The sequence below is a fragment of the Hypanus sabinus genome, chromosome 7, assembly GCF_030144855.1.
Source record: "Hypanus sabinus isolate sHypSab1 chromosome 7, sHypSab1.hap1, whole genome shotgun sequence".
NCBI lineage: Eukaryota > Metazoa > Chordata > Chondrichthyes > Myliobatiformes > Dasyatidae > Hypanus > Hypanus sabinus.
This window is the reverse complement of record NC_082712.1, coordinates 125,571,224-125,589,655: the sequence shown is the minus strand read 5'-3', so window position 1 is coordinate 125,589,655 and position 18,432 is coordinate 125,571,224. Positions and strand designations below refer to the sequence as shown.

The window sequence follows — 18,432 nt, the reverse complement described above, 5'->3', positions numbered from 1 at the left end:
GAAATACACAGGTTGTTTGTGGTGATATGACAGCACAGTGGTTTGACGAGGCTTGAGAGCTATCGCTGGCAGGGAGTCTGAGGCAAAAAGAACACCCCAAGTGATTTTCACCCTTTGATTTATTCTAAGTTTACTTGGAGGATCAAACAGCGCAAATAATATATATACTGTCAGTTTTTGCATTCAAAACAATCTGCTTTTTGGGACAATTCAGTAAAAATGTTTAGGTACAATGTATGTATATGTACATGTGTATGTATATGTATGTGTGTGTATATATATTTATATACGTAAGCATCAAGGACATAGTCCTGGAAGAAATGCAAGACATCCATGAGTACGTCAGGAAGATAGCCCCTAAAGATGACCTTATGAGAAGGTAGTGGAGTATGTCAGAGTTAAGATCCTGTGGGATTTCCAAATGCAGATTAATAAGCGGGTACTGGCTAAGCAACCAGACATAGTAGTATTGGACAACAAGCAGAAGAAAGCAATAGTAATAGATGAGGCAATTCTAAATGACAATAACGTCGGGAAGAAAGAATATGAGAGACAGGAGAAATACCAGAGCTTGAAAGAGCAGATGGAAAGAATGTGGAAGGTTAAAGCCAGAGTAATCCCAGTGGCAACAGGAGCACTTGGAGCTGTGACACTTGGACTGGAAGAGTGGGTCCATCAAATCCCAGGAACAGCGTCTGAGATCTCGGACCAGAAGAGCGCATTACTAGGCCCAGCAAGGATACAGTGCCAAACCCTCAAGCTCCCAAGCCTCTGGTAGAGGACCCAAGATTGAGGGAAAATATACATACACACCACTCATAAGGGGAGAGAAAATCAAATAAATTAAGTACTGCAAAAATAGTGAGGTAATAGTGGGGTGGAGGGGGGGTGTTCATTGTCTGTTGAGAAATCTGATGGCAGGGGGGAAGAAGTTGTTCCTGAAATGTTGAGTGTGTGTTTTTAGGTGCCTGTATTTCCTCTTTAGTGGTATCAATGTGGTGAGGCCATGTCCTGGATGATGGGGGCCCTTCATGATCAATGCAACCTTTTTGAAGATGTCCTCGACTCTAGGGAGGCTAGCACCCTTGATGGAGCTAGCTGAGTTAGCAACCCTCTGCAGCTTTTTCCAGTCCTGTACTGCAGCTCTCCATACCAGATGGTGATGCAACTAGTTAGAATGTTTTCCACAGTACATCTGTAGAAGCTTACTAGAGTCTTGAGTGACATTCCAAATCTCCTCAAGCTCTCACTGAAGTATAGGCACTGCCATGCCTTTTTGTAATTGAGTCAATAGGTTGGGCTCAGGATAGATCCTCAGGGATGTGGACACCCAGGAACTTGAAACTGCTCACCCTTTCCACTACTGATCCCACAATGATGACTGGTGTGTGTTCCCTCAACTCCTCTTCCTGAAGTCCACAATCAATTCCTTGGCCTTACTGACATTGAGTACAAGGTTGTTGTTGTGATACCATTCAACAAGCTGATCTATCTCACTCCTGCATTCCTCCTCATCTTCCGTTGCTGAGAACAACAACAGTTGTTTCATCAGCGTATTTACAGAGGGCATCTGAGCTGTGCCTAGCCACACATTTCTGGGTGTAGAGAGAGTTGAGCAGTGGGCTAGGCATGTATCCTTGAAGAGAGCCATGTTGATTGTCAGCGAGGAGATGTTATTTCCTATCCCCACTGGCTATGGTCTCTCCCAATGTGGAATTCTAGGATCCAGTTGCAGAGGGAAATCCAGAGCCCCATGTTTTGAAGTTTGTTGATTAGTACCTGATGGAAATTTTTTATATAAAGTTTTACCATCCTTTCCCAATTCAACTTTGATAGATTTTTCAGATATGATTTTTACTTTGAATCCCTGTCAGAAGGGATTAGTGGCTCTTATTTATAATATGATTATGAAGATACAACCAGAGGTATCGGGTAGAATTAAACAGGAGTGGGAAAAAGAACTTCAATACAATATATCAACGGAAAAATGGGAAAAAATTTTACAAATAGTTAATTCTTCTTCTATATGTGCTAAACATGCTTTAATACAATTTAAGGTCGTACATAGAGCTCATATGCTTGCTCGATTTTATTCTCATATTAACCCCCAATGTGACAGATGTCATTCAGATGTGGCCTCATTGACCCACATGTTTTGGTCATGTCCTACCTTACATAACTATTGGAAAGACATATTTGCTACCATTTCCTCAATTTGGAATATTGATTTACAACCTCATTTTATTACTGCAATTTTTGGTATACCAAATGAGGATAGTAGTTGACTTTCCCCTTCAATTAGAGAATGATCGCCTTTGCAACATTAATGGCCAGAAGGTCTATATTACAAAATTGGAAAGAAGTAAATCCTCCTACCACATTTCAGTGGTTCTCTCAAACTATTTCTTGTCTGAGTTTAGAAAAAATTAGAAGTACTATTTTCGATTCATCAATTAAATTTGAAGAAACTTGGGGACCGTTCATTCGACACTTTCATATGAATTAATTTGGCTTCTTCCAGACCTTTTCTCTTTTTATTCTTGTTCTGGTATGGAGTTCCAGAGGTTTTGACACTATCATATACATATAAACTATTATTATTGCCCATGTTAGTTTAGGTTTATTTTTTTTAATATACATTTTTTCTTGCATTTTTATATATTTTTTTTCTTTTGATGACTATTCTTATTCTTTTTTATGTATAATCAATATAGGTTAGATTGATTATTGTACGATTTTTTTTGCTGATATTTTAATAAGATATTGTTATCTTATTACTAATTTAACTTTAAGTCTAATGTATTCATAACCTATTTAATACAATATTATGTTATTTTTTTTATATATGAAATTTAATAAAAAGATTGAAAAAGAAAAGATTAGTACCTGATGGTATTGAATACTGAGCTGCAGCAGCCTGATATAGGTATTGCTGTTTTTCAGGTGATCCAATGCTGAGTGGTGAGCTAGTGAGATTGTATCCACTGCAGACCTCTTGTAGTGACAGACAAATTGCAGCAGGTCCAGTTCCTTGTTTTGGTAGGAATTAGTTCTGGCCATGACCAAACTCTTAAAGCACTTCATCACAATCGATGTGAATGCAACTAGGTGATCGTTGCTGAGGCAGCTCACCATGCTCTTGTTGGTCAGTGGTATGATTAACACCATGTTCAAGCAGGTAGGAATGACCGACTGCTTCAGTGAGATATTGAAAATTTCCTGAACACTCCCGCTGAAGTTATCTGCAGAAGTTTTCAGTGTCCTGTTAGTTACACCATCAGGGCCTGGTACCTTGTAAGGGTTCACCTTCTTGAAAGACATTCTTGCGTCAGCCTCTGAGACTGAGATCGCATGGTTGCTAGATGATGCAAGGATTTGCACGGATATAGTTTTATTCTCCCTTTCTAAAGGTGTGGAGTTTATCTGGGAGTGAAGCATCATAGCCATTTATAATGTTAGGGTTCGTATTGGAGTGGACTGAGGCAGAGCTTTGGCTCAATCAGGATTCGGCGAGAACAGGCAGAGGCGAGGTTGAACGGGGCACGACTGCACAAGTGCATGAAAGCCAGCCTCTGAGATCAGCGGGGGAATTTTAAAAAGCGAGCAGAGGCTGAGTACGAGTTTCACTCCAGGTGAGGTAAAGGCCGGGTAAGCTCCTTTAATTAATCTAATTAGCTTAGGAGTAGGTAATGGAGGCAGCAGTTAGGGCAGTTGAGTGCTCCGTTTGCAGTATGTGGGAAGTCAGGGTGAGCACTGTTGTCCCTGATGACTACACCTGCAAAAGGTGCATCCAGCTGCAGCTCCTGACAAAACCGTGTCAGGGAACTGGAGCTGGAGCTGGATGAACTTCGGATCATTCGGGGAGGCAGAGGCAGAAGTAGACAGGAGTTACAGGGAGATAGTCACCCCTAGGAGCTAGGAGTCAGGAGACAGGTAGTTGGGTGACTGTCAGGAGAGGGAAGGGGAATAGACAGGAAGAGCAGAGCACCCCTGTGGCAGTTCCCATCAACAACAAGTATACCATTTTGGATACTGTTGGTAGGGACAAGTTGCAGTGGTTGCGTCTCTGGCATCGAGACTGGACCCTCAGCTCAGAAGGAAAGGAGGTAAAAGAGGAGAGCAGCAGTGATAGGGGATTCGATAGTTAGGGGGACAGATAGGAGGTTGTGTGGAAGAGATCGAGAATCCCGGATGGTCTGTTGCCTCCCTGGTGCCAGGGTCCACGATATCTCGGATTGAGTTCTCAGTATTCTCAAGAGGGAGGTTGAGCAGCCGGATGCCATGGTCCATGTAGGGACCAATGACATGGGTCAGAAGAGTGAGGAGGTCCCGAAAGGTGAGTTTAGGGAGTTAGGTGCCAAGTTAAAGGACAGAAACTCCAGGATAGCAATCTCAGGATTGCTAGCAGTGCCACGTGCAGGTGGGTTTAGAAATAGTAAGATAGTGCAGATCAACATGTGGCTGAAGACATGGTGCAGGAGGGAGGGCTTCAGATTTATAGATAATTGGGCAGTTTTCCAGGAAAGGTGGGACCTGTTCCAGCAGGACAGTTTACATCTGAACTGGAGGGGGACAAATATTCTTGCAGGTAGGTTTGCTACAGAGGCTCCAGTGGATTTAAACTAGATACAAGGGGGGAGGGGAACCAGAGTGTAGGAACAGATGTATGGGAGAAGGACAAAAAAGAAGACAGTAAAGTTCTTTGTACTGTTAGAGATAAACAGAGAGGAAGAGGCGGAGAATTTCTTAAATGCATTTATTTTAGTGCTAGGAGCATTGTAATAAAGGTGGATGAGCTTAGAGCATGGATTGATACCGGGAAATATGATGTTGTAGCGATTAGTGAAACATGGTTGCAGGAGGGGTGTGATTGGTAAGTAAATATTCCTGGATTTCATTGCTTCAGGTGTGATAGAATCAGAGGGACAAGAGGGGGAGGTGTTGCGTTGCTTGTCAGAGAAAATATTACAGCTGTGCTCTGGCAGGATAGATTAGAGGGCTCGTCTAGGGAGGTTATTTGGGTGGAATTGAGGAATGGGAAAGGTGAAGTAACACTTATAGGGGTGTATTATAGACCACCTAATGGAGAGCGAGAATTGGAGGAGCAAATTTGCAAGGAGATAGCAGATATTTGTAGTAAACTCAGAGTGTTGATTGTGGGAGATTTTAATTTTCCACACATAGACTGGGAAGCCCATACTGTAAAAGGGATGGCTGGGTTGGAGTTTGTAAAATGTGTGCAGGATAGTTTTTTTGCAGCAATACATAGAGGTACCAACTAGAGAAGAGGCAGTGTTGGATCTTCTGTTAGGGAATGAGATAGGTCAGGTGACGGAGGTATGTGTTGGGGAGCACTTTGGGTCCAGTGATCACAATGCCATTAGTTTCAATATAGTTATGGAGAAGGATAGGACTTGACCCAGGGTTGAGATTTTTCATTGGAGAAAGGCTAACTTTGAAGAGATGCGAAAGGATTTAGAAGGAGTGATTTGGGACAATTTGTTTTATGGGAAGGATATAGTAGAGAAATGGAGGTAATATAAAGGTGAAATTTTGAGGGTACAGAATCTTTATGTTCCTGTTAGGTTGAAAGGAAAGGTTAAAAATTTGAGAGAGCCATGGTTTTCAAGGAATATTGGAAACTTGGTTAGGAAAAAGTGAGGTATCTGCAATAAATATAGGCAGCATGGAGTCAATGAGTTGTTCAAGGAAAATAAAGAATGTAAGAAGAATCTTAAGAAAGAAATTAGGAAAGCTAAAAGAATATACGAGGTTGTTTTGGCAAGTAAGGTGAAAAAAGTCCGAAGGGTTTCTACAGTTATATTAATAGCAAACGGATAGTGAAGGATAAAATTAGTCCCTTAGAGAATCAGTGTCGACAGCTATGTGTGGAGCCGAAAGAGATGGGGGAGATTTTAAACAATTTCTTTTCTTTGGTGTTCACTAAGGAGAAGGATATTGAATTGTGTAAAATAAGGGAAACAAGTTGGTAAGTTATGGAAACTATGATGATTAAAGAGGAGGCTTTTAAAGAACATAAAAGTGGATAAATCTCCGGATCCTGACAGGATATTCCCTAGGACCTTGAAGGAAGTTAGTGTAGAAATAGCAGGGGCTCTGACAAAAATATTTCAAATGTCATTAGAAATAGGGATTGGCATATTGCTCATGTGGTTCCATTGTTTAAAAAGGGTTCTGAGAGTAAACCTAGCAAATATAGACCTGTCAGTTTGATGTCAGTGGTGAGTAAATTAATGGAAAGTATTCTTAGAGATGGTATATATAATTATCTGGATAGCCAGGGTCTGATTAGGAACAGTCAGCATAGATTTGTGCGTGGAAGGTCCTGTTTGACAAATCTTATTGAATTTTTTGAAGAGGTTATGAGGAAAGTTGACGAGGGTAAAGCAGTGGATGTTGTCTATATGGACTTCAGTAAGGCCTTTGACAAGGTTCTGCACAGAAGGTTAGTTAGGAAGGTTCAATCGTTAGGTATTAATATTGAACTAGTAAAATGGATTCAACAGTGGCTAGATGGGAGATGCCAAAGAGTAGTGGTGGATAACTGTTTGTCAGGTTGGAGGCCGGTGACTAGTGGTGTGCCCCAGGAATCTGTACTGGGTTTAATGTTGTTTGTCATATACATTAATGATCTGGATGATGGGGTGGTAAATTGGATTAATAAGTATGCAGGTGATACTAAGTTAGGTGGCATTGTAGATAATGAAGTAGGTTTTCAAAGCTTGCAGAAAGATTTAGTCCAGTTAGAAGAGTGGGCTGAATGATGGCAGATGGAGTTTAATGCTGATAAGTGTGAGGTCCTAAATTTTAGTAGGAATAATCTAAATAGGACAAACATGGTAAATGGTAGGGCATTGAAGAATGCAGTAGAACAGAGTGATCTAGGAATAATGGTGCATAGTTCCCTGAAGGTGGAATCTCATGTGGATAGGGTGGTGAAGAAAGCTTTTAGTATGCTGGCCTTTATAAATCAGAGCATTGAGTGTAGGAGTTGGGATGTAATAGTAAAATTGTACAAGGCATTGGTAAGGCCAAACTTGGAGTATTGTGTACGGTTCCGGTCACCGAATTATAGGAAAGATATCAACAAAATAGAGAGAGTACAGAGAAGATTTACTAGAATGTTACCTGGGTTTCAGCATCTAAGTTAAAGGGAAAAGTTGAACAAGTTAGGTCTTTATTCTTTGGAGCGTAGAAGGTTGAGGGGGGACTTGATAGAGGTATTTAAAATTATGAGGGGGGATAGATAGAGTTAATGTGGATAGGCTTTTTCTATTGAGAGCAGGGGAGATTCAAACAAGAGCACATAAGTTGAGAGTTGGGGGGCAAACGTTTAAGGGTAACACGAGGGGGAACTTCTTTACTCAGAGTGCTAGCTGTGTGGGTTGAGCTTCCAGTAGAAGTGGTAGAGGCAGGTTCGGAATTCTCATTTAAAGTAAAATCGAATAGGTAGATGGACAGGAAAGGAACGGAGGGTTATGGGCTGAGTGCGGGCCAGTGGGACTAGGTGAGAGTAAGCGTTCGGCATGGACTAGAAGGGCCGAGATGGCCTGTTTCCGTGCTGTAATTGTTATATGGTTATATGGTATTGTAGGCAGTAATACCTGTAAACTCTGGCAGAGTTGACATGTGTCCAATTACATAAAACCATAAAGCCATGAAACATTGGTGCAGAATTAGGCCACTTGGCCCATCAAGTCGGCTCCACTATTCGATCATGGCTGATCGATTTCCTTCTCAACTCCTGTCTCCTACCTCTTCCCTGTAACATTTGACGCCTGACTTATGAACCTATCAACTTCCGCTCTAAGTACTCTGGCATCCGTAACTGCCTGTGCAACAAATTCCACAGATTCACCACTCTGTGGCTAAAGAAATTCCTCCTCATCTTTATTCTAAATGGACGACCTTCTATTCTGAGGTTGTTCTGTTTGGTCCTGGACTCCCCCACCATAGGAAACATCCTCTCTACATCAACTCTATCTTTGCCTTTTAACATTCTCCTCATTTAGAAAATAGACTGCACTTTTATTCTTCTACCAAATGTCCATGTACTTCCTGAGACTATATTCCAGCTGCCATTCCTTTGTCCATTCTCCTAACCTGTCTCAGTCCTTCTGTAGCCTTTCTGCTTCCCAAAACCAGCAACCCCTACACCTATCATTCCTCAAATCTCATCACACCATCATCAATTCCATCATCCGAATCATTGACATACAACATAAAGAGAAGTGGTCCCAATACCGATCTCTGCTGAACACCACTAGTCACCAGCAGCCAAACAGAAAAGACTCCCTTTATTCCCAATCTTTGCTCCCTGTTAATAAGGCAATGCTCTGTCCATGGTAGTAACTTTCCTGTAATACCATGGGCTCTTAACTTGTTAAGTAGCCTCATATTTGAAAATCCAAATGCATAACATTCATCGATTCTCCTTTCTCAATCCTCCTTGTTATTTCTTCAAAGATTTCCAACAGCTTTGTCATGCAAGATTTTCCCTTAAGGAAGCTATCCTGACTTTGGCCCAAGAACCCCTCCTTGCAAAGTGGAATGACATTTGCAATTTTTAAGACATCCAGAACAATGCCAGAATCTAATGATTCTTGAAAGCTCATTACTAATGTCTTGTCAATCTCTTTGGCTACTCTTTCAGAACCCTCGGGTATGGTCCATCTGCTTCATGTGACTTACCTACCTTAAGACTTTTTAATTTCCCGAGCACCTTCTTCCTAGTAATAGCACTTCTGCTCCTAACTAGATTTCCATCTCTAACTTCCATCATAATATTTTTTTACTCTTAAAATAACCTTCCACAGTTCATACCTGGACTTCTTGTGTTGTTATGGATCACTGGTCTAGCCCCCAGTAGACTGCAAATCACTTGATTCATCCACAGCTTCTGGTTTTAGTATATGTAATGTGTTCTCAAAGACACCTACTCTTCCACACTGGCCCCGATGAAGTTGGTGACGACTGTGGCATAATCATTTAGATTCAAAGTTGAATCCCTGAGTATTGTCCAGTTCACTGATTCACAGCAGACCTCTAATCGTACCTTCGCCTCCCTTGACTATATCTTCGTGGTTCTCACCTCTGGTGCTGTGGTCCTTAGTCTCTGGTTGTACCCTGGAGGTAGAAGTGCAGCCAGGTAATTGTACGTGCCAAAGTGCAGGTGTGGAATAGCATGACAAGCGTACTTGATGGTAGTGTAACAGTTTTCAAGTGGGTTGTCTCCTCTAGTTCAACAGATAAGTTAGTAGTAGTTTGTCAAAGACTTTTTTCAAACTTAACTTGCAGGCTTGAAGTGAGAACAGCAGGTTGTGGAAACATTTGTCAGATCAGGCAGCCTCTGGGAGGTAATGTTTTAGATTGAAGACACTTCAGCCTCAAACTGAAATGTTAACTGTTTTCCACAGATGTTGCTTGACCCACTGAGTATTTCCAGCAGGTTCTGCTTTTATTTCAGAATTCCAGCATCTGCATATCTTTTTTATATCTCGTGAAGAGAAAGGTCATCTCACAGCATGGCTGGAAAGAATGGAAGAAGTTAAATTACAAAACACAATAGGGGTTTTCAAATTCTGCAAAATATTGAAGGAATGAGCGCAAAATGAGGGCAGCCAAGAGCCTTCCATTTACACTGATGAAAACAGGATTTGCCACAGTGGGCATGTAAGGAAAAGAAAGGAGATATTTGGTGCATTTAGCAGAATTAAATCTGAAACAAAGTCAGATTCCTCTTTAGAGGCAGAGACACTAATGCACTATTTCAAATGGGATCTATTACCTTGAGAAAGGATTAGAGATCTGCAAACCATATGAGTGATATGTGAGATAACAGCATTCATTTCTAGGTCCCTCCGGCAAAACAAATAAATTGTTAAAACAGATTCAGTTATAATAGTATTTGCATGCTAAGGAACAGCCACCGGGCTGTGGCAAGAAACCAGCCATACATTATTCTGGTCTCGCAGAAGAGTAATTTAATATTCCATGTCTGTTTTTTTTTGAACATCCAAACTGATTGAACAAGTGGCCTTAGCAAGGGTGGCAGGCTGAATAATGATCAGACAGAAATTGAATTTACATTTAGCATTACTTTGTCTTTATTATATCAACCACATGAATTAACAACTCTTTTTCATGCTGAAGCTAACCTGAGGGAATTGAAGGAATTGAAGTCACTTGCTCCAGTATTTTCTTTCCTGATTAGCGGATGTGCCCTATCAGTTCAGTCAAGGTAGGAATCAAGAAGGGGGGTAACACAATCAGCTGCTAGGTTGAGAAGGAAAGCAATTCATTCATGGCTTGTACTTCTGTGACTTTCTTTCTCTAATGGGCTTCCTCCCCAGCCCTTTACCTTTCCCACCTACTTAGCTAGTCCTCCTTCGCATCTCCCCCATCTTTTATTCTGGTGTCTTCACCCTTCCTTTTCCGTACTGAAGAAGGATCTTGGCCGAAACGTTGACAGCTGATTCATTTCCGGAGATGCTGCTGACCTGCTGAGTGCCTCCAGCATTTTGTGTGTGATGCTCTAGTGACTCCTATTGGCAAGTGAACAACAGGGTTCACTTTATGGATATCACTGTCTGCATACTTAGGTCACGGATATCTCATTCCCTTTAACTGGGGATTATTTTGAACGGAGCCTGACCATTTGCATTTTCCAGCCGTTTACCTCTTTCAGACTAGCATTCTAGTTTACACCAGAGAATTGCACTGAAATTGCAGATAGACGTTAGGAAGATAAAAGCCAGGAAAAATGCTGCAGTAGATACTGGGACATTTCTTTATTGGTTTTATTTTGATATGCGCATTATCTCACTGGGAATGCTTACGCAGATTCTGATCCAAGTTCCATAACCTGTTCAGTGACACAATTCCGCATGTCTGAACCCAGTGTAATGGACTGGGATTCGGAATTACATGCATGCACTTATTTGATAGAGCATTTTGAGTCACCAGTTCCACCCAACAAGAAGTGGGGATAACGGAGGAGGGTGAACAGTGAAGTGGAAGATAGGTAGAGTGGCAATTGGGTGGTATGCCCATGACATAGATGGATCAATATATATACATATAAGCAGAATATTTTGTGGGAGGATCAGAATGTTACTGGTGTGAACATCCTTTATGGCCCATCCCTATATTAGCCTTACAATGAATGGTTTGCTAAGCCATTTCATCGTCAACCACATTGGCCTGGAGTCACATATAGACCAAACCTACCATACTGCACATGGCATACTTTCTGTCCTGAAGCACATTTGTGAATTGGTTTGGTTTTCATGACTATCCAAATATTTTGTGATCATTATTAACAATACATATTTACTTTGTGAAACAAATTCCAAATTAATCATCCGAATTTAAATTCCACAGGTGCCATGGTAGAATTTGAACACAAGTCTCTTTATTACTATTTTACTAACATAATAATACACAGGTAGAGAGCAGTTTTGAGTACATGTATATATTGATAAGAAAAGAATTGACCAGGATGATTCTGAGAGATTAATTTATAGTTCTAATTTTGATTGATTGATTTATTTACCGCATGTACATTGAAACATGCAATAAAATGTGTCACTTGTGTTTAAGAACCAACACAACCTCAGGATGTGCTGAGGAAAGCCCACAAATGTCACCACACATTCTGGTTCCAACATAGCATGTCCAACATGTTCATCAGGATACAAACAACAACAGCACAACAAACCCCTTTCCCACCCTCCCACACACCCACCTACACAGACAAATAGACGGGCCTCCAACTGCAGGACAGGCCCCCTCCTTGCTTCCATTCACAAGTCCTTGACCTCAGACTCTCAGACTCACAGATCTCATGCTTTCTGACCTCCAGGCAGGGGCTTTGGTCTTTAAATTTCAGGGTCTGGTCTGGATCCACAGACATCAGGCCTTAACCTTCCCCCTCCCTCCAAACTCATTGACTTCAGTCTTCAACCTTTAGGCTTCGAACTCTATACTCACCAGTCCCTGGGCTTTGACCTCTGGACTTTGCCAATCTCTGGGGAGTAACACCAGGACTCACAAATCATGGGATTTGACTTCGACCTCGTGGGCCTCAGCCTTCGAACTTGCATGGGCAGTTGACTTGTCGACGAGAATGGGGGAGGGGTCATCACCAGCCCTCATTCATGGGGCCACCCAACCTCAATCACTGACCACAGTGATCACAGTCCTTTGTCCTTAGCACCTACCGACCCAACATCCGTTCACAGGTCACTGCCCCGACTCTTCACTTATTCCCCTTCAATTCAAACTTCCCACTCATCCCTATCCCTAACCGCTAACTCCCCATACTGACCCCCAGACTATCCCTGCAAGCCTAAAAAACAACTAAGTCTGAACCACAAACTTTGAGTGGTGCCTCTGTAGCTTATATGAATGTATAAGCTTACTTGTCAATAACTGTAAACTTCAGGTAGAACGTCTTGATTTTTACACCATAAATTCACAATTCAGCCTTAGAAACAGCTCTCAAAAATCCTAGGATAAAGGCTATAGTCATCCACCCACTTCAAAATCTTTTTATTTTTAACCTGTACTTTGAATAACCTTATGAATATAGTTTAGTTCCTTCGGCTTGTATAGCAAAAATGGAGCCTGGTGATTATGTGAAGACAACATACGAGAGAGTCTTGAAGAAGACTGTTATGCTTGCTCTCAAGTGCTGGAGTGATATAAGATTTCCAGTTGTAGTTTACTGGGTTAGCTGCTTAGTTGAACAGAATAAAAGGTGTACTGTCATCCTTTACAAAACATATATTTCTAAAGAACTCAAAGGATTTTGCTGGTTACTAATACATTTCATTATTGATATATTACTAGGCCACTGAGAGTAAAAATATTAACATTATTTGCTAAACTGAGTAATCCTCTACCTGTAAGAAGAGCTAAGCACTATAATTGTCCTTAGTGGCTCTGGGGTAGAGGAACGACTCAACCCAGTCATCATTCCTGCTGGAAACTGGAGGAAAGCCAATTGCTATTTGGCAAAGGCAAGATGACGTTAGCCACAGTTCTCTTTGGAATCAAATAGTCTGCATGCCAAAGCCAACCACGTAAAGACATAAAAGCAAATTCTCTGCAGATAATTGAATATGGTGCTTAACCAAGACTCCCCTTTCTATGTAAGATAGTGGTAAATTATCCCTTTTTGAGACAAGCAATCAAGTTCTTCGTGGGGACTTGGCCAGCATTCAACCTTCAGCCAACAACGATGAATAGCAGATAAAATGGTCAAGACCTCATTGCTCCTTAATGGATTTCATTTTCTGCTTTGTAATAGTCCAAGTGCCTAATGATTCTAGGCATCTATAACTTTCAAGGATAAGACTATCTCCCCAACTATGTATATGTAGCCATGTACTTTTTGCACACCACATTTCAGATTCTGCAGATTACCTCATTTAAATTTGCAAAAATGTAAATAAAAGCATAGGCTATTTGGCCCTCTCTGCCTATTCTGACATTCAATGCAATCATGGCAGATCCTGTGTTTTATTTCAAAGATGAAGAAAGGTTTCATTGTTTTAAATTACAGAGGGATAAAGAAAATTCTAAGAACAGAAATCAAAGTACTGTATTACTTCACCTATTCCCAGATACAAAACCAAGGTTCTTGTCGCCAGTTTTAATAAAAATTACTTTTTTATTAGACCTTGCAGAATTAAAGAAACACACATGTACTGTACTTGTGTATTGGTGTGCATGAGGAATTGATTATCAGCATCATTACGTTCATTAACAGCTATTGGGAAACCATGGATATTTTGACTGTAGCGGGCTTTTGACAAGGTGCCATACATGAAGCTGCTTAGCAAGATAAGAGCCCATGGAATTACAGAGACGTTACTAGTATGGGTGAAGCATCGGCTGATTGGCAGGAAGCAGAGTGGGAATAAATGGATCCTATTCTGGCTGCTGGTTACCAGTGGAATTCCACAGGGGTTGGTGTTGGACCACTGCTCTTTACAATGTATGTCAATGATTTGGACTATGGCATTAATGGATTTGTGGCTAAATTTGCCAATGATACAAAGATAGGTGGAGGAGTGGGTAGTGTTGAGGAAACGGAGAGCATGCAGAGAGACTTAGATAGTTTAGGGGAATGGGCAAAGAAGTGGCAAATGAAATAAATGTTGGGAAGTGTGTGTATGGTCATGCACTTTGGAGGAAGAAATAAACGGGCAGGCTATTATTTAGATGGGGAGAGAATTCAAAATGCAGAGATGCAATAGAACTTGGGAGTCCTTGTGCAGGATACCCTAAAGGTTAACCTCCAAGTGGTAAAGAAGGTGAATGCAATGTTGGCATTCATTTCTAGAGGAATAGAATATAAGAGCAGGGATGTGATGTTGAGGCTCTAAAAGACACTCGTGAGACCACACAGAGTATTGTGTGCAGTTTTGTGCTCCTTATCTTAGAAAGGATATAGTGACATTAGAGAGGATTCAGAAAAGATTCACGAGAATGATTCCAGGAATGACAGGTTTACTGTATGAAGAATGTCTGGCAGTTCTTTGGCTGTATTCCCTGGAGTTCAGGAGAATGAGTGGAGATCTCATAGAAACATTCCAATGTTAAAAGGCCTGAACAGATTAGATATGGCAAGGTTATTTCCCGCAGTAGGGGAGTCTAGGACAAGAGGGCACAACTTCAGGATTGAAAGACTTCCATTTAGGACAGAGATGCGGAGAAATTACTTTAGTCAGAGGGTAAATCTCTGGAATTTGTTGCCATGAGCGGCTGTGGAAGTCAAGTCATCCGGTGTACTTAAAGCAGAGATAGATAGGTTCTTTATTAGCCAGGGCATCAAAGGGTATGGGGAGAAGGCAGGGGAGTTGGGATGACTGGAAGAATTGGATCAGCCCATGATTGAATGGTGGAGCAGACTCAATAGGCGAATGACCTTCTTCTGCTCCTATATCTTATGGGTTACCAGCAAGGGGTTACTGAGGAGTGACAGCCATATCCTTTCATAAGTCATTCTGTAATTTATATAGATTTTTTGCAAAAAGTAGAATAATGTAGTTTACAAACCAACACCAGAATTAATTTTGTATACTTTGATGAGAAGATTTCTTAACAATTTTGCTATCATAATACTAATAGAGAAAGGACTAGGACTTTTATACTTATAATTATGTTTATATAATTATATTTATAATTATAATTGTATAATTATAATAATAATTTTATAATTATTCTTATCTAAATTGCATATTTATGTATTTATGCACATTTCATTCCATGTATGTACTTATAACCATTTTAAATAGTTATTTCATCTGTATAATTGTTGAATATTTCTATTTTTATTGCAGGTAGCACCATCATAATTTCCTAATACATGCAAATGTATATGGTGAATAAAGTTGACCCCCCCCCCCCCTTAGCCAAGGCAATACATAAGGCTTCTTACACGAAGCCTACACATTTCAGACTAGATTAAATGACTGTGAAAACAATAAATTCCTGCAAATTGGATATGTTGAACTAGGTCTTCCTTTAAAATAGAGCTGAACTGATGACTGTTGTTTGAATGCCAAATGGACTGTTATCGATAAATTACCTTTTATTCGGGGAAATATTGGAAAGGAGTAATAGGTAAGCTAGAGGAGAAAGTAAATGGGTACCTGGATGTTATGATATTCTATTGAAACTATAGAATTCTGCATTGTTTTTAAAAATTTAATTTTTTCTCACCTTGTTATAGACATTTGAAACTAAGATACATCATATTGAAACAAGGCCATCTAAGAAATCTAAAGATAATCGAGATATATTAGAATTCTTCATCCGCTGTGAAACAAACAGCTCGGATATCAGCACCTTGGTCAGTTCCTTGAAAAGAGTTGCTGAAGAAGTGAAAACAACAAAAGAAGAGAAATGTAAGAGTGGAGTCCTAATACTCGATCTGACCATCACATATTTCTTGTTAGATCATGCAATCCCAAACTGCTTAGTTTTCTGTGAATACCACTTATTTCTATCCAGATTATTTATCTACATATACTGTACATAAATAATTATATATACCTGTATTGTACATAATAGTAACCCAGATCCCATGTTTCCATTTGTGCTGTTAGTTGAAAGAGAATTCTATCTAAGCAACCAAGATTAAATAATGCCACTGGGTCTTTAATTTGATAAAGACATGCTGGAGACCCCTCTGCAGATTGGAGCATCCATGCATTACACTGGAGCATCAGAATTGTTAACGTTCTCAAATTCTGGTGCAGGCTTTGAGCTGAAATCCTTCTGACCCAGAAAGTACTATCAACTGAGACAAACTGCTTATATTTATTTCAGCTGGTTTTGTTTCTTTTACCTGTGTGGAACATTCAGCTGAAGGTTCTATTGGTACACAATAAATAAAGTGCAGATGTATTTAAAGATGTAATTTATATATGCATGTATTCAATGAACATGCTTATATAATACACAAGTTATAATCAGAGTATTGCATTCACATAAGTGATCCATAACCGTAACTTCTGCTGAATATTTGTGCAGATGATTGAAATGCCAAAAAGAGTGAGGTTTTAAGCAGTCTCTCACATCTTCATGCCTTGGAGCAGACTCTGACTCATTTTACAGTCGCTGCAAAGACTAATTAAATAACATAGAACAGCTGAACTTTGAACATCTCTGATGTTTACTTTCTTCTCATGCTTTATTTCATCGGTATCTACTGCACTCACAACCTTGCTGAGATACACTCAGCTGCTCTGCAGCATTTCCTTCCTGCAATCAGTACTCCTAGTTCTTACATCGATTTTTATTTTGGAAATGCCACAGGGTTATTCTGTCCATCACCGCCCAGAACAAATGGATAGTCATCAGTAGCTCTTTGACTCATACATTTTGCACTTTGTCTTTATTTCTAGATCACTGGTTTCCAAAAAAGCTGTCGGATTTAGACAGGTGCCATCAACTGGTTTCAAAATATGACCCTGACCTGGATTTTGATCATCCGGTAAGTTCCGAAAAAATTTACGACAAGGATTCTTGCTGAGGGACTCAGGACAGGCAAACGCTTCCAATGTGAAGGGTAGAGTTAAAATGAAGCTGAAAGGAGAAGTTTTGTGAGAATCATTAATGCCAGCACAGAGCAGTTGGCTGTATCGCCTCTTCTTGTGTTGCAAAGAGCATGTTACTTCCTTGCTATTTTAGACAAATTAGTGACGAATTACTGAACAGCTGCAGCATTAATAAAAAGAAATTCATTTACCACCTATTATTCATTCCATTCAACATATTGTAGAATTAGTGATTATAAGTTGGGTTATCATTTTGTCTGCAATGTTTCTCAGCAGAACAAGGTTTGATTCAGCTCTGTCATTCCTGGTGAGTGATCTCTGCTCAGACTCCTTTACCATTGCACCTTTAGAGCAGAACTAATGGGGAACTCTTCAATAAGAGCTCTAGACAGTGAGCTGCACTAGACTGCAGAATGTGGTCCCACTCCCAAAGGATCACGAAAGTAGCATGGGTTTCCAGGAGGTTATGTGTCAGCAGCCAGCAGACTATAGGTAAAGATTAATTGTTATTTAAAACAGGTGTGGTGATAAGTATATTATTTTCAGGTTGACAGGTTATAACCATTGAAGTTCCTCAGGTGACAGTTTTGGAACCTCAACTACTTACACCAATATTACTGACCTGAATGAAAGGACAAATTGTAACACAGCCAAATTTGCTGATGACTTTTAAAGATAGTTAGGAAACTATGTTATATGATAGAGGTAGGGGTAGAGGGCAGGAGGACATAATGAGTCTACAATGAGTATAGATAGTGAGAAGCAAGGATTTGGCAGATGGAATATCGTATAGTCAATGTGAGGTTTTGGTGGAAAAATAAAGAAAAAGAAGAATACGGCTCAAATAATGGATAATATAACATAGAAGAGTGCAGCAGTTGTGCCAATCTTGATACCAAGTTTTCCTAAATGTCCTCCTGTTTATCATTCATATCTTTCCATTCATATCTTCACATTCATGTATCTACCTAAGAGCCTCTTAAAGTTCACAAATTACCTCATTCCACTACCACCCCAGTAGCCTATTCCAGGCACTTATCACCCTAGGCCTAAAAAGGCTTGCTCTTCATTTTGCCTTTAAATTAACCCTCTCCTAAACTTCTCCACTTGCGTATCCACTTTCAGTGAACTACGCATCTGAACGCCAGGTCCCTCTGTACCTCAATGCTATTAATGGGCCTTCCATTAACTGTATATACTCAGTGGCCACTTTCTTAGGTACCTCCAGGCCTAATAAAGTGGTAATTGTGTGCACATTCATGGTATTCTGCTGATGTAACCCAGCCACTTCAGGTTCAACATGTTGTGCTTTCAGAGTTGCTCTTCTGCACACCACTGT

At 40.3% G+C, this 18,432-nt stretch overlaps 1 protein-coding gene and 1 long non-coding RNA gene across 2 annotated transcripts in view; one reads left to right on the top strand and one right to left on the bottom strand.

The window, feature by feature from the left end:
* LOC132396395 (uncharacterized) overlaps nucleotides 1-9,522 on the bottom strand; it is a 31,481-nt gene extending 21,959 nt beyond the window's left edge. The window contains exon 1 of the long non-coding RNA XR_009512971.1: nucleotides 8,845-9,522. This is a non-coding gene — a long non-coding RNA (uncharacterized LOC132396395). The remainder of the gene's footprint in view (nucleotides 1-8,844) is intronic.
* th (tyrosine hydroxylase) overlaps nucleotides 1-18,432 on the top strand; it is a 53,356-nt gene that overhangs the window by 7,779 nt on the left and 27,145 nt on the right. Inside the window, exons 3-4 of the mRNA XM_059973924.1 lie at nucleotides 15,764-15,938; nucleotides 16,941-17,029. Of these exons, the coding sequence (XP_059829907.1) occupies nucleotides 15,764-15,938; nucleotides 16,941-17,029 (264 nt within the window). The remainder of the gene's footprint in view (nucleotides 1-15,763; nucleotides 15,939-16,940; nucleotides 17,030-18,432) is intronic.